The sequence below is a fragment of the Strongylocentrotus purpuratus genome, unplaced genomic scaffold, assembly GCF_000002235.5.
Source record: "Strongylocentrotus purpuratus isolate Spur 01 unplaced genomic scaffold, Spur_5.0 spur5_scaffold_4, whole genome shotgun sequence".
NCBI lineage: Eukaryota > Metazoa > Echinodermata > Echinoidea > Camarodonta > Strongylocentrotidae > Strongylocentrotus > Strongylocentrotus purpuratus.
In genome coordinates this window covers 26,921,637-26,937,667 of record NW_022145610.1, presented here as the reverse complement: position 1 = coordinate 26,937,667, position 16,031 = coordinate 26,921,637, and the positions used below count along the sequence as shown (strand labels likewise).

General features: G+C 38.3%; 1 protein-coding gene across 1 annotated transcript; it reads left to right on the top strand.

Annotated features, from left to right (window-relative positions):
• The first annotated feature begins 1,492 nt into the window (after positions 1-1,492).
• Positions 1,493-8,400, top strand: LOC100888175 (high affinity copper uptake protein 1). The gene is made up of 5 exons (XM_003727544.3): positions 1,493-2,004; positions 4,409-4,596; positions 5,390-5,468; positions 6,109-6,277; positions 8,026-8,400. Exons 2-5 carry the CDS (start codon positions 4,564-4,566, stop codon positions 8,225-8,227), a joined length of 483 nt encoding a protein of 160 aa, XP_003727592.2. The 5' UTR covers positions 1,493-2,004; positions 4,409-4,563; the 3' UTR covers positions 8,228-8,400.
• Positions 8,401-16,031: the final 7,631 nt, after the last annotated feature.

Genomic DNA, 16,031 nt, shown 5'->3' with positions numbered 1-16,031 from the left:
CCAGCTCCTGTCGGTGTTTTATTATCACATGAATGGATCATTATGTTCGATTGTTATACTAAAAAAGAAATTACATTATATCAAGAATCTCAAGAAGTCATGGTACAATGTACATGTATTGATATAATTCGGAAATAATAGCTTTCGTTCGTATAGAATACTGAATATCGGTATGTTGTACAATCGGCTTGTCAACAAGCGAAGCGCTGAAACAAACGGCTTACATTGCCTTCATGTCTTTACCAAAAAAGCAAAATTGCTGGTAGACAATTTCCTTTTTGAATCTGAGAAGGAAGAAAAAGTAACATGATCCCTGGAATATACATCTTATTTAGTAAAATGCCGTATGGTTTTGCTTGGGGCATACATAACTGACATAAAACCTGAGGGGAGGGGGTAGCTGTATACATATAATGATCCTGTAATATTTTATTTTTTTGTCAGGGATACATTTTTCTTAAACTGATGATCACGGCATTACCATATCGTAAGGAGACATTTCAAAATGTATGTAAATGATATATTACCATTCATGTAATTGATTTCAACATCTTCTTTGTTCCTTTGATATTTTTTATTTTTTTCAGTTCAACAGTTGATTATGGACAAAGACAAAGGTTTCTGTTTTACCATCGATAAGAATGCGTCATTCTGCAAGATTCGTGTTTTATATAATGGATTTTACTATTTCACTGCACAGTATCAATTCAATAATATTTTCAAGGCAATGAAATAGTAGATTTAATAGTAGGCCTAAGTGAATTGCATGGTAAAATGGTCCCCTTATTTATATATAAAAAAGAAGGAGCAACATTGATCTTTAACGGATGCACTTCAGTTTGATTCGATTTGCTTTGATATAAACTTACACGATCGCAAAGACTTTCGAGAATTCAACTCAAGGGCATTTCCAATACTGAAATATCCTATTGGTGATATTCAGGGAAAGATGAGGGGGCACTACGCCCCAATGCCCCCCCCCCCAACTGGGCTACGCCATCGTACATTAAAACTCAACGGCTTGGTCAATTGTAAAACTGGTATCGTTAACGTATGGTATGCACGTCATATTGTTACAACATCTATCCTGATTGATGAAGCAGAATTTGTTATATCCTACAATCATTACCAATGACAACCAAGCTGCTTTTTTATTAACAAAATTTTATTTGAGACCTTCATGTCAGATGTGTTGGTTATAGATACAGATTAATAATCTTGTCAACGATGTCTTCGAATTAAACAAACCAACCAATAATAATGGATTTAAAATTTAAAAATATGGATTTTAAGAAACATTGGATCTAGTATCATCGTTTGCACATTGGAGCAAACTGGGATATATTTATTAAGGACAATTTTTAATCTACTTAAAAGAAACTTCATAATACTGCAGTCGTTCCTCAAGTTTTCTGGTTGGTAAAGTTGACAAGGACCAACTGAACTTGATCTTCTTATGTCCTTTATAATGCTCTCATGCATTGAGGCTACAATGTTTATAGTAAAATGTCGAATGAGCTATAAACCTCTGCTTCTATTGTCACGATTGTGTACTATACATACTTTGATTTAATTTGCTTCGCTTAACCAGTCAGCTGTGCTGCTGTGTCGTGGAATAATACCAACTTATATTTTATTTTTCAAAAGCATACTATTACCATACCAAGGCCACAGAGCTTCAATTGCTCTGAATCTAATACCAGAGCTCCATACGGCATATATTCTTCATACCTGCACGTTCTGCAAGCAGGCGACTCAAGGCTCAACTGCGATATCTTGAATATATTGGCTATCGTGTTGCGTCTTTACAGGTGTTTTAATCTCACGCGATAAAGGACAACATTATCGCCAGACAATCTCATAACTCAGTATTCAGGCTTCGTATGTCTCTACCAAGGAAGAGCTTCGCAATACACTTCAACAAGTGTTTTCCGGATATACACAATGTCTACAACAATAATTGATTCATTTTGGAACATCTTGTGACGCAGCTTTCATATCTTAGTAAGTATTAAGTATTATTCATAATTTTAGTACAAGTCATGTACATTTGTAATGACTCGATTCCCTATATCTTTTGTAGATCGGGTAAATGAAACTATTCTACAGAAAAGTATATATAGATATCATATAAACTAAAATGGGCCAATTCTGTTTATCTTTGAAGACCATTAAATCAGATATACATTTAAACTTGTATTATTGGCAAGTCCAATAATAGGTCTGTTTTGTGTCCCATCCGTTTTTAATATTAATATGCAAGTAAGAATATAATGTACATTGAAAGACTAATTTTCGTAGCCATCTGTCTGATCTCAGCTATAGTAAAGCTATCTCCTTCTTTCTTTCTTTTTTTCTTCTTCTTCTTCCTCTTCTTCTTCTTCTTCTTCTTCTTCTTCTTCTTCTTCTTCTCATTCTTCTTCTTCTTCTTCTTCTTCTCCTCCTTCTTCTTATTCTTCTTCTCTGGATGTCGGCTTTCTACTTATTTATAGGCCGTTCTAAAATCTTTGATGTTTGGACAAAATACCTGGGAATTGCCCATTATACAGTTTATTGCATATTCTGTCAGCAAGGATAGTTGTAAATCACGGCTGAAGTCTTTTGAACTATTAACGGTTCGCGAGTCAAGTTTGGACAATTTAGGCACTGGTTCATACAAAAGAGATTCAAATCTATTCAGTTTCACCACGCGATTCTATCCGGATTTGACTTATTTCTGACGATCTATTATTCGCAGCTTTTTAACCGTACCGACTTCTTTTAGAATAAAACACCCAAACCAAACAACTTCAAAATTGTTACCGTATGGTTGAACGAGCCAAAATTAGCTATGTCCATAGGGCTTGCTGTGCATAGGCTTGTAGTTTTTCTCAGGTTGTCCTAATGTATGTAGTGATATGAAAATAGTGTACTCTAGTCAGTCATGGGGGGGGGGGGCACATACATACAAACTGGCAAAACCGTCGAAAACAATCTCTTCATATTTTCTTTGCTATCTTCACACCATGAAAGTAGCTAGCCAACCAAAAAGTGACAGATCAAAGAACGACGTCAGTCAGTGAACATTATGGGAATGTAAAATAAAAATGAATGAAACAAAATGTAATGAATAAATAGACAAACAAACAAGCTAACAAACATAAAGTAAACATCGCCAAAAGAATACTTTGTGTTGTATGTTCATCTGTAGCAGCAGAATAATCAATAATACAACCAAAGGCCTTAAATGATATGGAGGAATTTTGTTTCTTTATCCGTCATGATAATAATTTCATCCAAAATTTATTGAAGCATAATTTGCCATCGTCGTAAAGAAAAGGTTCAATGTGGAAAAAGATAATATCTTTAACATATTAAGTTCGGGCTGCAATGTATTGTCAGGGGCAGATATAAAGGGATGGTTGGGGTAGAGGTTGTCACTAACCCTTTATGATTTTGGAATAGAAGTGTCATATATATTTTCGGCTCGTACTTCTGCTCCCCTCCCCCCCCCCCTCTCTTCTCCCATCGAAATAATGCTATATCCGCAAACCATTGTAAATACAAAAATGTGAGTACGTGCTCACAGCACAAAATTTGATGGTATTATTTTCATTTGCTGTTTGCCAAGATGAAATGGCACTTCGATTTAAATACTTTTTTTGGCTTCGACTTTGAACCTCCACTTTGCTATAGTATTATCTCAAAGAAATAGATGTATATGCTGACCATAAGTAAACAATTTAGCGAAAGGGCTCTTGCCCGAATGTCATCTTCCCTGTTCCTACATTTTGACGGCACATTAGGCCTATTTCATATATATATTTTTTAGTGCATTGTGTATGTATGTGTAGTCGTCTGCTAATGTATATACCTAGATCTTCGTTGTTATACCATAAGATGTAGATATTACAGAGAACCAATGGAGATACAGATATAGGACACAGCTCTTACTAATATGACTTTTTTTCATTCATTTTTCTTGCATTGTGTATATATATATTTTGCAACTTCTGGTAACGTATCTTCGCCGTCATAATGTAACATACTAGAAGGAATAGTATCGGTAGTTTAATAAAATTAAGAGGAGGAGTGCATAACCCTAGGCCCCCCCCCCCCACGGATGCAGTTCGTACTCACTTTATTCAGATATCCTAATTTTATATACACATCCATTAATTGGGACCTATATAATACAAGCTTTCCTTTTCAGTAGATCCCCCACTTTATGTAGCTTTGTCAGTGTATTTCTCATACTTATGATTGTATCTTTTGTCAAAACTATTACTATGTACATTATGTTCCTTCATGCATCATGTTTAGTTATAATTATTACCATGTATATTGTGTTCAATTATGTTATTTTCGATAAAGTGGAAAACAAATCAACTTGGAACTTGAAATAATAATCGTATTGTTTTTCTTTCAGTTCGCCCTGGCATGCATGCTTTGGGACGAAATTATTCGACACCTCAATGACAAGACACGATAACGGTTTCCAAGACGACGACGACGAGGACGCCGACGAGGGAAACGATCACGACAGACGGTCGTCACATGTTTTAACTTCATATTCTCATTGACATGAGCAATGTCACGGTCGCTCCAACGGTGGAGGTCAGTTTAAGAAAGGTGGTTTTGTAATAAATAGGAAATCAATTATTATTATTGAATAGCGATGATCAAATACATAAAAATAACTTCAATTAAATTATTTCAGTTTGTCTTTAGAGTTTCTGATTCCTTTGGCACGTGAAGATGATTTCTCGGTCTATCATCCCCCCCCCCCTCCCCCCTTCTCTCATTTTCTGTGACCTCTTTGTATTATCCATTAAGATTCAGCCAACAAGCATCGTCAAGGAGGGAGGGGCATTCTTTATAAATGAGGCTTAAAACTTGAATCCCGCTCAAAAAATCCCCCCCCCCCTCCTCGAGCTGAAAGGTTTCAACAATTCCTATTTTTCCTTGTGTCCATAACAATTCTGCTTTTCCACTTTTCATAGCCCTTCCCTTACTTTCTCAATAAAAAAGTACAAAAACTCTTTTCTCAAATACAACTGAAAAAAATAAAGATTATTTTGATTTTTTCACTCTTTCCGCCTCCCATCTTTAAAGACTGTGAGATGACTTGCTGTTTCAGTTTTCATGTTCATCACGGTCTCAAAAAGTTCTGAGTAACATAGCAAATAAATGTGCATTTGTACCAACAATCATGCGTTCAAATACTAGCTTAAGCAATCCTCGTTGTGAATAGAATCAAATAAACAATAGTACTAACTACTAACATAGACAGACGTACATGGATTTACAAGAGGATATGTCTATATGCAGTGCTGTGCTCCCCTTCCCTTCTCAAATGAACGTGTATATAATATATCTTGTTGAAGTGTTCTTATATTTTTGTTGACAGTGCCCTTGCGCTGGGTACCTGCACTTTGGAACCACGGAAACGATTCTTTTCAAGAAATGGACGGTTTCGAATGCCGGAGGTATGATATTCTAGACCCATTTCTACGAGAATGACATGATATTTTGGATATAAGATATATTTGCAATCACTTCAATTTTTTTCTTCAAGTAATCATTTGCGTCTCATTCTAGTACTGTCTTTCTCATATACACATAAAAGAGCTTTCCTGGCCTTTTGAAATATAAGTTTACATATATTTCGCGAGGTATCTCATTTTGGTATACCAAAAAGAAAACCCATACGGCTAGCTTGGTCACTTAAAGTGTAGTCCCGTATCTTCGAGCAGGGTATATTCAGTAAGAAATATTAAATAATGTTGCTATGATTTTAAAAACCTCCATAAACTCTTTTTGTAAATATTGTATACATATTCAGTATTTCGTAATAGTTTTTTTGCCAGTTTGATAAAAATCAGAAGAGTACCAAATACCTTTACAAAAAAAGAAATTACTTTATAGGCTACATTTTCTTCTTTTTTTTTCAAAATGAAAAGGCAAATATTACTTACATCTGTTTGATGTTCGGTTTGAAATATATATATATACTGTACCATTAATTTCCGAGTCTCCTTCCCTCCCGCTTCCCTCTTACTTACATACTCTCTCTCTCTCTCTCTCTCTCTCTCTCTCTCTCTCTCTCTCTCTCTCTCTCTCTCTCAGGTCTTCTCGGATCATGCCTGGTGGTCGTACTCCTCGCCATCCTGGTCGAAGGCCTGGTCGTCTTCCGGAAGCACCTGTCGAAGAAGTACGCCACCGATGTCCGTCATCGTATGATAGAAACGGAGGCAAGCGAATCAACGAGATTGGTAGAAGAACAAGCCGAAGGACAGTAAGGAAAATTACTAGCATTCGTGAGATTTAAAGCCCCACTGCACTATTTATAGCTACTTGCGCCCTCTATATAGCAAACAATGCCAATCGGTGACCATCGGTCCCCCATGATCCCCTTTTTCTTATGTTAAGTGAGAGCTGATTTGATGAGACAACCACCTGTCGGTGACCATGCAAGGAGGTCTAATCCCTCCTGGCCAAACTAGTACAGAGGGGCTTTAAAGTTTGTTTCCTTTTAATATCTCACGAATTAGATATTTCCTCGATGAGAAACATTACCGAATCTAAATCATAGTATTATGAACACCCCTAATGAACAAAATCTTTCCTAGGGCGTATTACAATTTCATTGACCGGATGGGGGCTGGTACAGCCTAAAATATGCAGACAAGCCATAGGGGCGTCTATCACCTGTGCCCCCCCCCCAGACCCGCCACCGACGAGTTGTACATTCTGAGTAGCAAAAAGTAATATGCTTTGTTTGGGTTGCGGGTTTATCAATATTCGTTTAGCGGTTGTCGATTCCAATTATGTATTTCACAAGAATTAAAATAAAAAACATCTGTGTTTAGTCAACCAGTAATATTCTCGATCATTTACATATTCAAAGCATATTCGATTACATGATGGAACGTGCGGGGTACAAAGTGTTGCCATGGTACTAACTATGATACGACAGCTGAGCATATATTACTCGGGTACACATGTTTGCATAGGTCTTTGATAAATATGTTTTATTTTTTACATGATTAAGATCTAATCCATATGATATTGCTACAAATAAATTCTATTTTAATGCTAGCTGCAGCAAAAATGTCCTACACTTTGTCTTATGGTATTAAGCTATGTGAATATTTTTTTTTTTATAAATCATATTGAATACTGTGCCAGTCTCCAACAATCACACAGTAGAACCAATGATATATCATTCTCAATGATTAATCACTGTTTAAATGTTTCAAATAAAACAAAAATTGAAACACTGTGGTACGTGCACACTGTGATATCATATGTGACCACAGTGTTTCACAAAATATGGCACAGTAGGCCCCTATAAAAATGGTTTGACAACCATTTTCTTCTAGCCAATACAGTGTAAATAATCTTTATAAATCCGCAGTAAAATCACACAGTGGGCCTAACATTCTGTGATCCTCATTTACTCCACAGTTTATCATGTTGTGTCACGTTGTATATAAATAGTGTGAACAGTACTTTTACGTTTTAAACATTATTAAAGAGTTCTTAATCCACTTCGTGTGGACACGTCGCGTTGCATAGACATTATGATCGTCTAAGTATACACATGAAGATAGTAACACAATTACCATAGATAAACATTGTACAAGTGTTTTCAAAGTACTATGTGGTCAAACTGTGGTAAGTGTTTGTGAATGTGGCCACAGTGTTTCACATAATGAGAAAATTATGTGAATGGTGCATATTGATCAAAATTTACCGTATCCATGTTATGTCCATATTGCTGTGTTCATACTTTCTGATTCCTACTGTGGTCACAGTGTGCCACACTTTGCCACACGTTGAACCACAGTGTGGACGTGTTTACATCATCAACACATTCGAAATGATTAAATTACTCTATCTGATGTATCAAAGTGTGTGAGACATTGTTATATTTTAGGCAGTGGGGTAGGGGAAACTAACCTTTTCAGTTACATATAGAAAAAGCTAAATAAAACTTATGATTATCATTCATTTTATTTTTCTGTTTTCTTTCCCCAATAGGATACCTTTATTTTCCTGGAGCCACCTCATTCTGACCGCCCTCTACGGCCTCCAGACACTCATCTTTTATCTTCTCATGCTGATAGCAATGACACTCAACGCATATCTCCTGATAGCGATAGTGATCGGATCAAGTATAGGTTACTTCATGTTCGCGTGGCGATGCTCGGTGAAAGTAAATGTGACGACAGTTAACAGATGATGACTATGTGCATGGTTGAGAAATCGCTTCATTTTATCAAGAAATATTCTTACTTAACATTAACTTTGTAAAAGTCATTAGAGCTGGGCATTAGAGATTGGAGCAATTGTCGGGTACTTCTTGTTCAATTGGCGTTGGTCTGTGAAAGTGAATATGACGTCGGTTCGCCATTCATTCGCATTTCATTTTCAATAAAGACCAGTGGCGTAGACAGGTTCGTACACCTGGGGGGATGACTCAGGGGCGGATCTAGCTTTTTGCTAAGGGGGGGGGGTTGACCAATAATGACGATGCGGAGCATCGTCCACGAGCCGCGAAGCGGCGAGCCGATTTTTTGGGGGGTGTTTATTTGAACCCCGTAAGTGATGTTTTCCTGGCATCTATTAACACAATGGAGACCATAAAAAGCAGTGCATGATAACGTCTTTTTAAATCAAGTAACAGTTAAATACACAGTTATATCCAGAATTATCATGTGTTTGGTTAAGTTACCAGATGAGTTGAATATCTTCTCACAATATTTGCACTTGAAAGGGTTTCTCTCCAGCGTGCGTTCTTTTTTCTTTCTTTTTTTCTTTTTTCCCCCTTTTTTTCCCCTTTTTTTTTGGTTTGTTTTTTGGGCCGCCCAAGGGGGTTTAAACCCCCTAAACCCCCCCCCCCCCGTAGATCCGCGCCTGTTTAATCTTGTGGTTATCTTGTGGTTTCCAAACAACAAGATAACCACAAAATACTTGTAAGATTTTCTTTTTTTTACCGTCTGAATTGGCTTTCACCGTGTGAATGCGGCTAATAACAATAAACTCAATTTCAATAATGAATAGGAATATTATTATCATCATCATAATTATTATTATTATTAATATTATAATTGTTATCATTATTATTATTACTATTATTATCATCATTATGACTTATTAAGTAAGCAAATATCATTCCCCAAAACCTGGGGGGGGGGGGATGATTGTACATGCCATCCCCCCCACCTTGTGAGGTGGGGGGATGCATCCCCCTCATCCCCCCCGTTGTCTACGCCCCTGATAAAGACCGCCCCCCCCCCCCCACACACCCACCATCGTTCTAGCGCCCCCTCAACGGATGAACTCACGCTACACCTCTGAGTATGACGATCGCATTTTCCCAAGTTGAAGCGTACCGTTGACGATGCGGTCTTCCAGTTTCTTGCGACTGCAGTTGATGGCGACTTCATTGGTCTCAATGCTCCGTTAGAATGAGAGTGAACATCAAGGCATGACAGGGATGTGACGACCAAACTCCTCTCTGCTGTGTCATTAATCGCCGACACGGGACAAGGCAACGCAGAGAACATCTTCATGTATCCGCGATGTAACCCGACGGTTGCAAGACAATGTTGCATGAACTTCAAGAAGGCAACCCGACACTTGCTCCTGCGACAACTTTGTCAAAGGTATTATGGTTATGGTTAGGGTTACAATTGTGTTTTATGTTAGGTTAAGGGTTAGGGTTAGTTACAATTTTGGGGTCCAAGCATGAAGTTCAAAATTCAGGTAATGTAGGAAATAATCGCGGAGCAATTGTCGCAGGCAGGAGTACAGTCCTTTGCAGAAAAAAGCTTCCTTCGAATCCGAACTTGCCGCGGATCCAGCAACAACCTCATTATATTACCAAATATGAAATCGAAATAACAATGTGCAGTCTTCCAGGGGATTTCTACATGATAATCTTCGAAAGCTCTTGCGATCCTAACACATCGGTGGCCTTATACTATTTTTTACCATTGTACTTTCTGCAATAATTCGCATAAATGTGTTATATTATTTCATCATCCATGATTTCATTAAATATGTCAGCTGGCCTGCTACATGTATGTTATGTATGTTATGAAAACTAAATTGATAGACAGGGAGATAGAGAGATTGATAGATAAATAGTAGAAAGAAATATAGATAGGGAGTATTAAAAGATTAAAAAGGAAAGGGGTAGCATAAAAGGAAATAATATATATAGAGAAATCTTTATAAAAGAGATTTATTTGATGTCTTCCATGTGCATTAAACATTTTGTTAAACTTAGTTTGGAAATATCCTTTACCTTATACTCGATACAATTGTCAATTTTGTATGATTTTATTTTCTCCTTCAGTATTTCACAAAGTGATTGACGTAATTTTTCGAAATTTAGTTCATATTTCTTAATGTTATTAATTTATTTATTTAGTAATGGAATTTGTCCGTTTTCACTCAAACTTTGAGATTATCTTTAATTGTGCATTTAGCATTGAAGTCACTACCTAAGCATAATTTTCTCTCATCTGAACAATGTTACCAAGTCCCTTTTAGCCCGGTTAGCATAGAGGGCGCGGAGGTAGTCAAAGCTAGCGGTTTACTGATTTGTGCCTTATTTAATCTCTGAAGATCACACTTTATCCGTAACAAACACTTGTGTGGACTGGCGCCCTCTATTTAAATATTTTAGTAAGAAAATGTTTGACACGTTAGGTGATTTTAGCAGCGTATATTTGAATTATATTAATACTTATTTGTGAATAATGAAATATATATATATATATATAAAAAAAAGTACTCATTCTTATTTCACCTTGCCCGAGGCTTCTCTGACATGGCATTAACGAACCGATGTATGGTACTGTGATTAAAAGGCACTCATGGACACAAAGAAGAAAAGAGTTACTCGAGAAACATTAAAATCTTAATTCTATTTTTGTCATCAAATATGTTAAAGATTGTGTCATTCATTGTAATTGAAAAACTGGACTACTATTCAGATTAATCCAATTTTATAATGAAACGGAAGTCATTGTATCATGTACCTTTGAATGTGATGTGATAACGATCAGGAGAAATTCAACAGTATAATTCTAATCTAGCTTAACATTTACTCCAACGAAAAGAGTAACGGTTGGTAAAAAATCACGGATATTTAAGAGAAGGTAGATTGGAAAAATGAATGATAGGCCTTATAACCGTAGTACATTATGATGCGGATAGAGAAGAGATTTGTGATGAGGGAGAGAGAAAAGGGAGGGGAGAAAGAAAGGAAGGATGGGAGAGAGAGAGAGAGAGAGAGAGAGAGAGCGAGAGGGAGGGGGTTAGAGGGGAGGGATACATGAACCAGGTGTAGATAGATAGAGGGGATACATTCAGACATGCGATCATGAGAAAAAAGGAAACGCAAAATAACACAGAACGCCAAGAGAAGGTGTTACTCATATTATGCTACCTATGTTTTTATAACCTATTGGCAATGCAGATTAAAACAAGTACAGATACGACAATAAAGCTATACAATAATGAACCATTAGAGAAAAGAGGGTCAGGGGGACGGCATTCAGGAGAGGCTAAAGTGGTAGGCCATTACCAGTGACCTGTGGCAGAACCAACAACGATCTCCTAGGAAATTTTGAGTGATGGAGGTGACGAAAAGATGAAGAAGCTAAAGCGACAGGGTGATCCATGCGGGGGGAGGAGGGGGAAGGGTTGGAAAAGGGGTGTGGCGAAACTGGCGCCCCCGCAAAAGGCCGGTGGAATCTAGTTCACGAGGGGGGGGGGGGGATTCTGGATCTAGTCACACCCCATTCCCCAACGCCAAGCCAACGCAAGCGCACTGTTCCTTTAGAAATGTTGCTGTCAGACAAAATTTTGCCCCCCCCCCCCTTTTTTTCGGACAACCATGGATACACCCCGTTAGTAATACCCCTATCAGCCATCAATCACTCATCATCGATCTCCTCCTCGTCTCATCTCGTCGTCATCGTATCTACCATGCTTCACGCATCCCAGAAGGCGAGGTAGCTAGGCGCAGGGTCCAGTGATGTCCGCATTCCGGGCAATCAGTCCTGGTGCCAGGATCGGAAACTTACCCTCTCTAAACGTTTTAAAGGTATTATGAAGGAAGTGAGTAAATAAGGATTGCCATGTGGATGGCATGAATTAAAATGAACTATACATTTTTTGTTGCAGCACGTGAGCCCTCTATTCCTCCAAAATGATTAAACATTTGTATACATTAATTGAGCAAAGTGAATTATAAATTGTGTATTTTTCTTAATCTGAAACGAAACTATTTGGCATGAATACAACTACTGTTAACGATCTCGGCAATCATGTTTTATAACATCTTTATGTCTCATATGTTTTGTATTGTATGCCCTGGCAGTTATGAGCCATGACCTGGACTACTCTTATTATAACTATGTCTGTGACTGTGTAATTCCTTTATGTTTATACATACAGAATCTAAATCATAGTATTAAAATTCCCTTGACCGGATGGGGGCTGGTACAGCCCAAAATATGCAGAGAAGCCATAGGGGCGTCTATCACCTGTGCCCCCCCCCCCCCCAGACCCGCCACCGACGATTTGTACATTCTGAGTATTGTATGCCATGCATTGGCAATTATGAGCCATGACCTGGACTACTCTTATTATAATTATGTCTGTGACTGTGTAATTCCTTTATGTTTATACTATGTGCCTTTACTGAAGATTGATAATAAAGCGATACAAAATAAAAATAAAACATATTACGAGAGCAGAATAGCTTGGTCTCTCTTTCATTTACCCACCCATGTTCCAACTCTTCTTTATTAGTCTTGTCATGATTATCATTGACGTGTAATAGATTTTATCCTAGGATATTCCTTTCAAATCTTAGTACTTCCTTTTCCATTCAACTTTATCTTCACCATCATTGTCATCATCACTATCATTATCACTATCACCATCATTTTCTCCACCTCCTCCTCCTCCCCTCCTCCTACTCCTCCTCCTCCTCCTCCTCCTCCTCCTCCTTCTCCTCACCACCACCCCAACACCACAACCATAATCACAACCCAAAGCACCACTTATATTATCTTCATTATCAATATCAACAAAAAAGTCGCTAGCGTTGTCGTCATCGTCATCATTTTCATTATCATCATCTTCATTCCCATTATCGTAATTATCAACTCTTCGCCATCATTCTCAGCCAGTATCAATTTCGTCATTTCCCTAGTACCCCTTATCACCATCTCAGCTGACACAATCACTGCCTTCATCACAATCTAGCAATTATTTCCTTTCCACCTTTACGTTGATTCCTCTGCCCCCCCCCCCCCCCCCCCCCCCCTCTTCTCGAAAATAGTCAGAATCTCGTTTTGGGCCGCGTCCTTCAAGATTAACATTTTATGTTCATGATGGTTATATCCTTTTTGTTCGTTAAAGCCGTTACTCGATACATCTTTACGAATCTCTGGCTAGACAGCTAGGACATACCGATTAGCACCTAAACACCAAATCTTAAGATTCTACGAAACCCTTCCCAGAAGAGCCGACACCATAAAGTGATTTATATTACTGTTAGTATTTCTTTTCTTTATCTTATCTAAAGCGGCTCCAAAATCTGTTTAAAGAGAAGGTTCAGTTCTGGGAAGAGGTGAAAAATAATTTGTGAGCATTACTCATTCTTATTATGCAAGTGTGGAAGAACATCAGTTAAGACATGTTCCCTGAAAAGCATGGCTCTTCAAATGCCTTCATATTCTAAATATGTATGTAACATCGTAAAAATCGGGGGCCGGTTTTTACGCCACGTGTTCGTGTAGTCCCATATACATCTTTCTGTGCAAGTGTTTGTAACTTTACCAAGACTTGGCCAAATTTCTTATCATTTTGATGATTCCAGAACCTTGCAATACACACAAATTCTTATATGCTAGATGATCAACTTTTTCTGGTCGGTTCCACACCGTTTCTTTCACAATGCAATCACATGACCAGAACTCAACTTCATCTTTAAACTGTATCCACTAATCCAGAGCATTGGTCTTGTCTGTATGTGACTTTGAACGTTATCACCTTCCGAGAGTTGTCTTTAGTGTGTCATGTTTGTGGAACACTGAGAAGAGAATGGATATTAATGAGGTTTGAGTATTAAACATATACGATTGGCAGGAATGTCTTAAAATGAAGAGGGTGTGTCGCTTAAAGTTTAACAGGAGGAAGGTGTGAGCATGGGGTGGATGTGACACCACGTCACAACGCTTCTGTCCTCAAAAATGGGGTACTTCGTAGGCTTTCGGAAATTTTCTTTTTCTTTTTTTGTTTGATATAGAGAGGGAGAATGGGATAGGAACTGCAGCTCCTAGCTCCCTAATTCTCATGCTAAATTTAGAAACTGTGCCAATAATATTCGGGAATGTGATTACTGCCCCCCCCCCCACCCCACTTAGTGAAAGCCATATTGAAGCCATATTGTGTTTTATTCGTGTACATGTACTTTAAATTGCACCAATTGTATCAAGACTTTACTAGTTGTAATTTTCAGTGGGTGGGTGGGTGGGGGCGTCGGTTTGGCCAGGAAAACAAAATACTACAACTTGAAAACATTTTGATGTACATGCTGTTTACACCTCTCGGCAACTCGTCACCGAGGTTTCAAATGGGTGTTGAAAGCGAACGGGCATTTGTCGCACGAATTAGAGCGCAATTATTCGCGTTTTGTTCGCCGGGAGTTGAAAGAACACCAGCAGACTGCAAGTCCATTAGAATTTCGTCCACCAGGTTCGTGAAAATCTCGAACAGCTGGTTTGTGCATCGTCGGCCCTGAGTTGGCGGTCGCCCCCACCGGAGAGTTGCTGTAAGGAGTGCAGCACGTGACCCAAGGGGCGACCGACCCCCAGAGCTGTAGGGGCTCATCACGTTCCATTCTGTCTCACATTCTCATCGTACTCTTCCCATGTCAGTTGGCAATGCTCTTTGCACCCATTTGTAATGTCCCAGCCCCAAAGCAAAAGCATGTAAATTACGGATTAAGGTTAGAAATAAAACACATAATGCTTTAAAGTTAGTAGCAATACATGGCATATTTCCAAATCGTTCTGAATTTTACAGTCATCAAAAAGTATTTCATTTCGACATATGTTTTTATTACTAACACAGACGTTTACACTTATTCAAACGTTTTATTATAGGCTTTACATTATTTCAGGTAGTGGGTCTTCTCTCAATCTGTCAACGTGTCACAATTAACAATTATACCCTGATTGTAAGTTTGCTGTGCAACCAGGCTCATTGTTTGTTTTTTTTGTCTCGTTTCATTTTGTCAGCCGATTCAAGGAAAATAAGGGCTCGCTTTAAACGTTTACTTCCAAATTAAAATCAACGATAATATCTACAAGAATTCTCAGCCAAAGGCCAAAGCAACAACATATAGAGAAGCCCAGGTTCAAAAGAAAAAAAAATATTGAAGATAAAATGACGTTGAGGCAGTTCTGAAACTATTTTAAAAGGCGGCCCTCTGCGTTCTGTCTGTGAAAAAGAAAAAAAAGTCAGAGGCAGAGAGTGCAATGCTTGGGCGAATTGGGGGAAGTGCTGCGGAAGCAGAGATCAGTCCAAAATCAACCCGGTCGCTGCAATCATTGGAGCTCGACTCAACACATTATCCCAGAAGCCGGTCTGGTCTCCTACACATGCTCCATGTTCTTCATTTAATCACATAGACAATACGAGATTAGCACACGATTGTTGTTCAATGGCGTCTTGCTAAGTGGTTTTAACTTAAGCCATTCTTTGAAGGTAACGTTACATCGAGGAATTAAGCTTCGGAGTTTGCCTTTTATTTCTCTCTTTCTTTTGGGTTTTTTGAAGTGAGCTCGATCTGCTAATGGGATTTCAATTCGACTGTCTAGCGAGTAACCTTTTATGCGAGGATCTCTGTCGACGGATGACGTCTGATTCTCAAAAGTTCCAGGGTTTCCCTCTCCTAAAGCATCGTCTGCTAAAAACGTCTTTGGACACCTCAACGTAGCAGTACTGTGCAGGAT

What these genes read in the sequence shown, in the direction of transcription:
- LOC100888175 (XM_003727544.3), top strand. Translation starts at nt 4,564, where the DNA reads ATGAGCAATGTCACGGTCGCTCCAACGGTGGAG. An exon ending in GACGGTTTCGAATGCCGGAG is followed by an intron (nt 5,469 to 6,108) that starts GTATGATATTCT and finishes TCTCTCTCTCAG; the next exon opens with GTCTTCTCGGATCATGCCTG. An exon ending in GAAGAACAAGCCGAAGGACA is followed by an intron (nt 6,278 to 8,025) that starts GTAAGGAAAATT and finishes TTTCCCCAATAG; the next exon opens with GATACCTTTATTTTCCTGGA.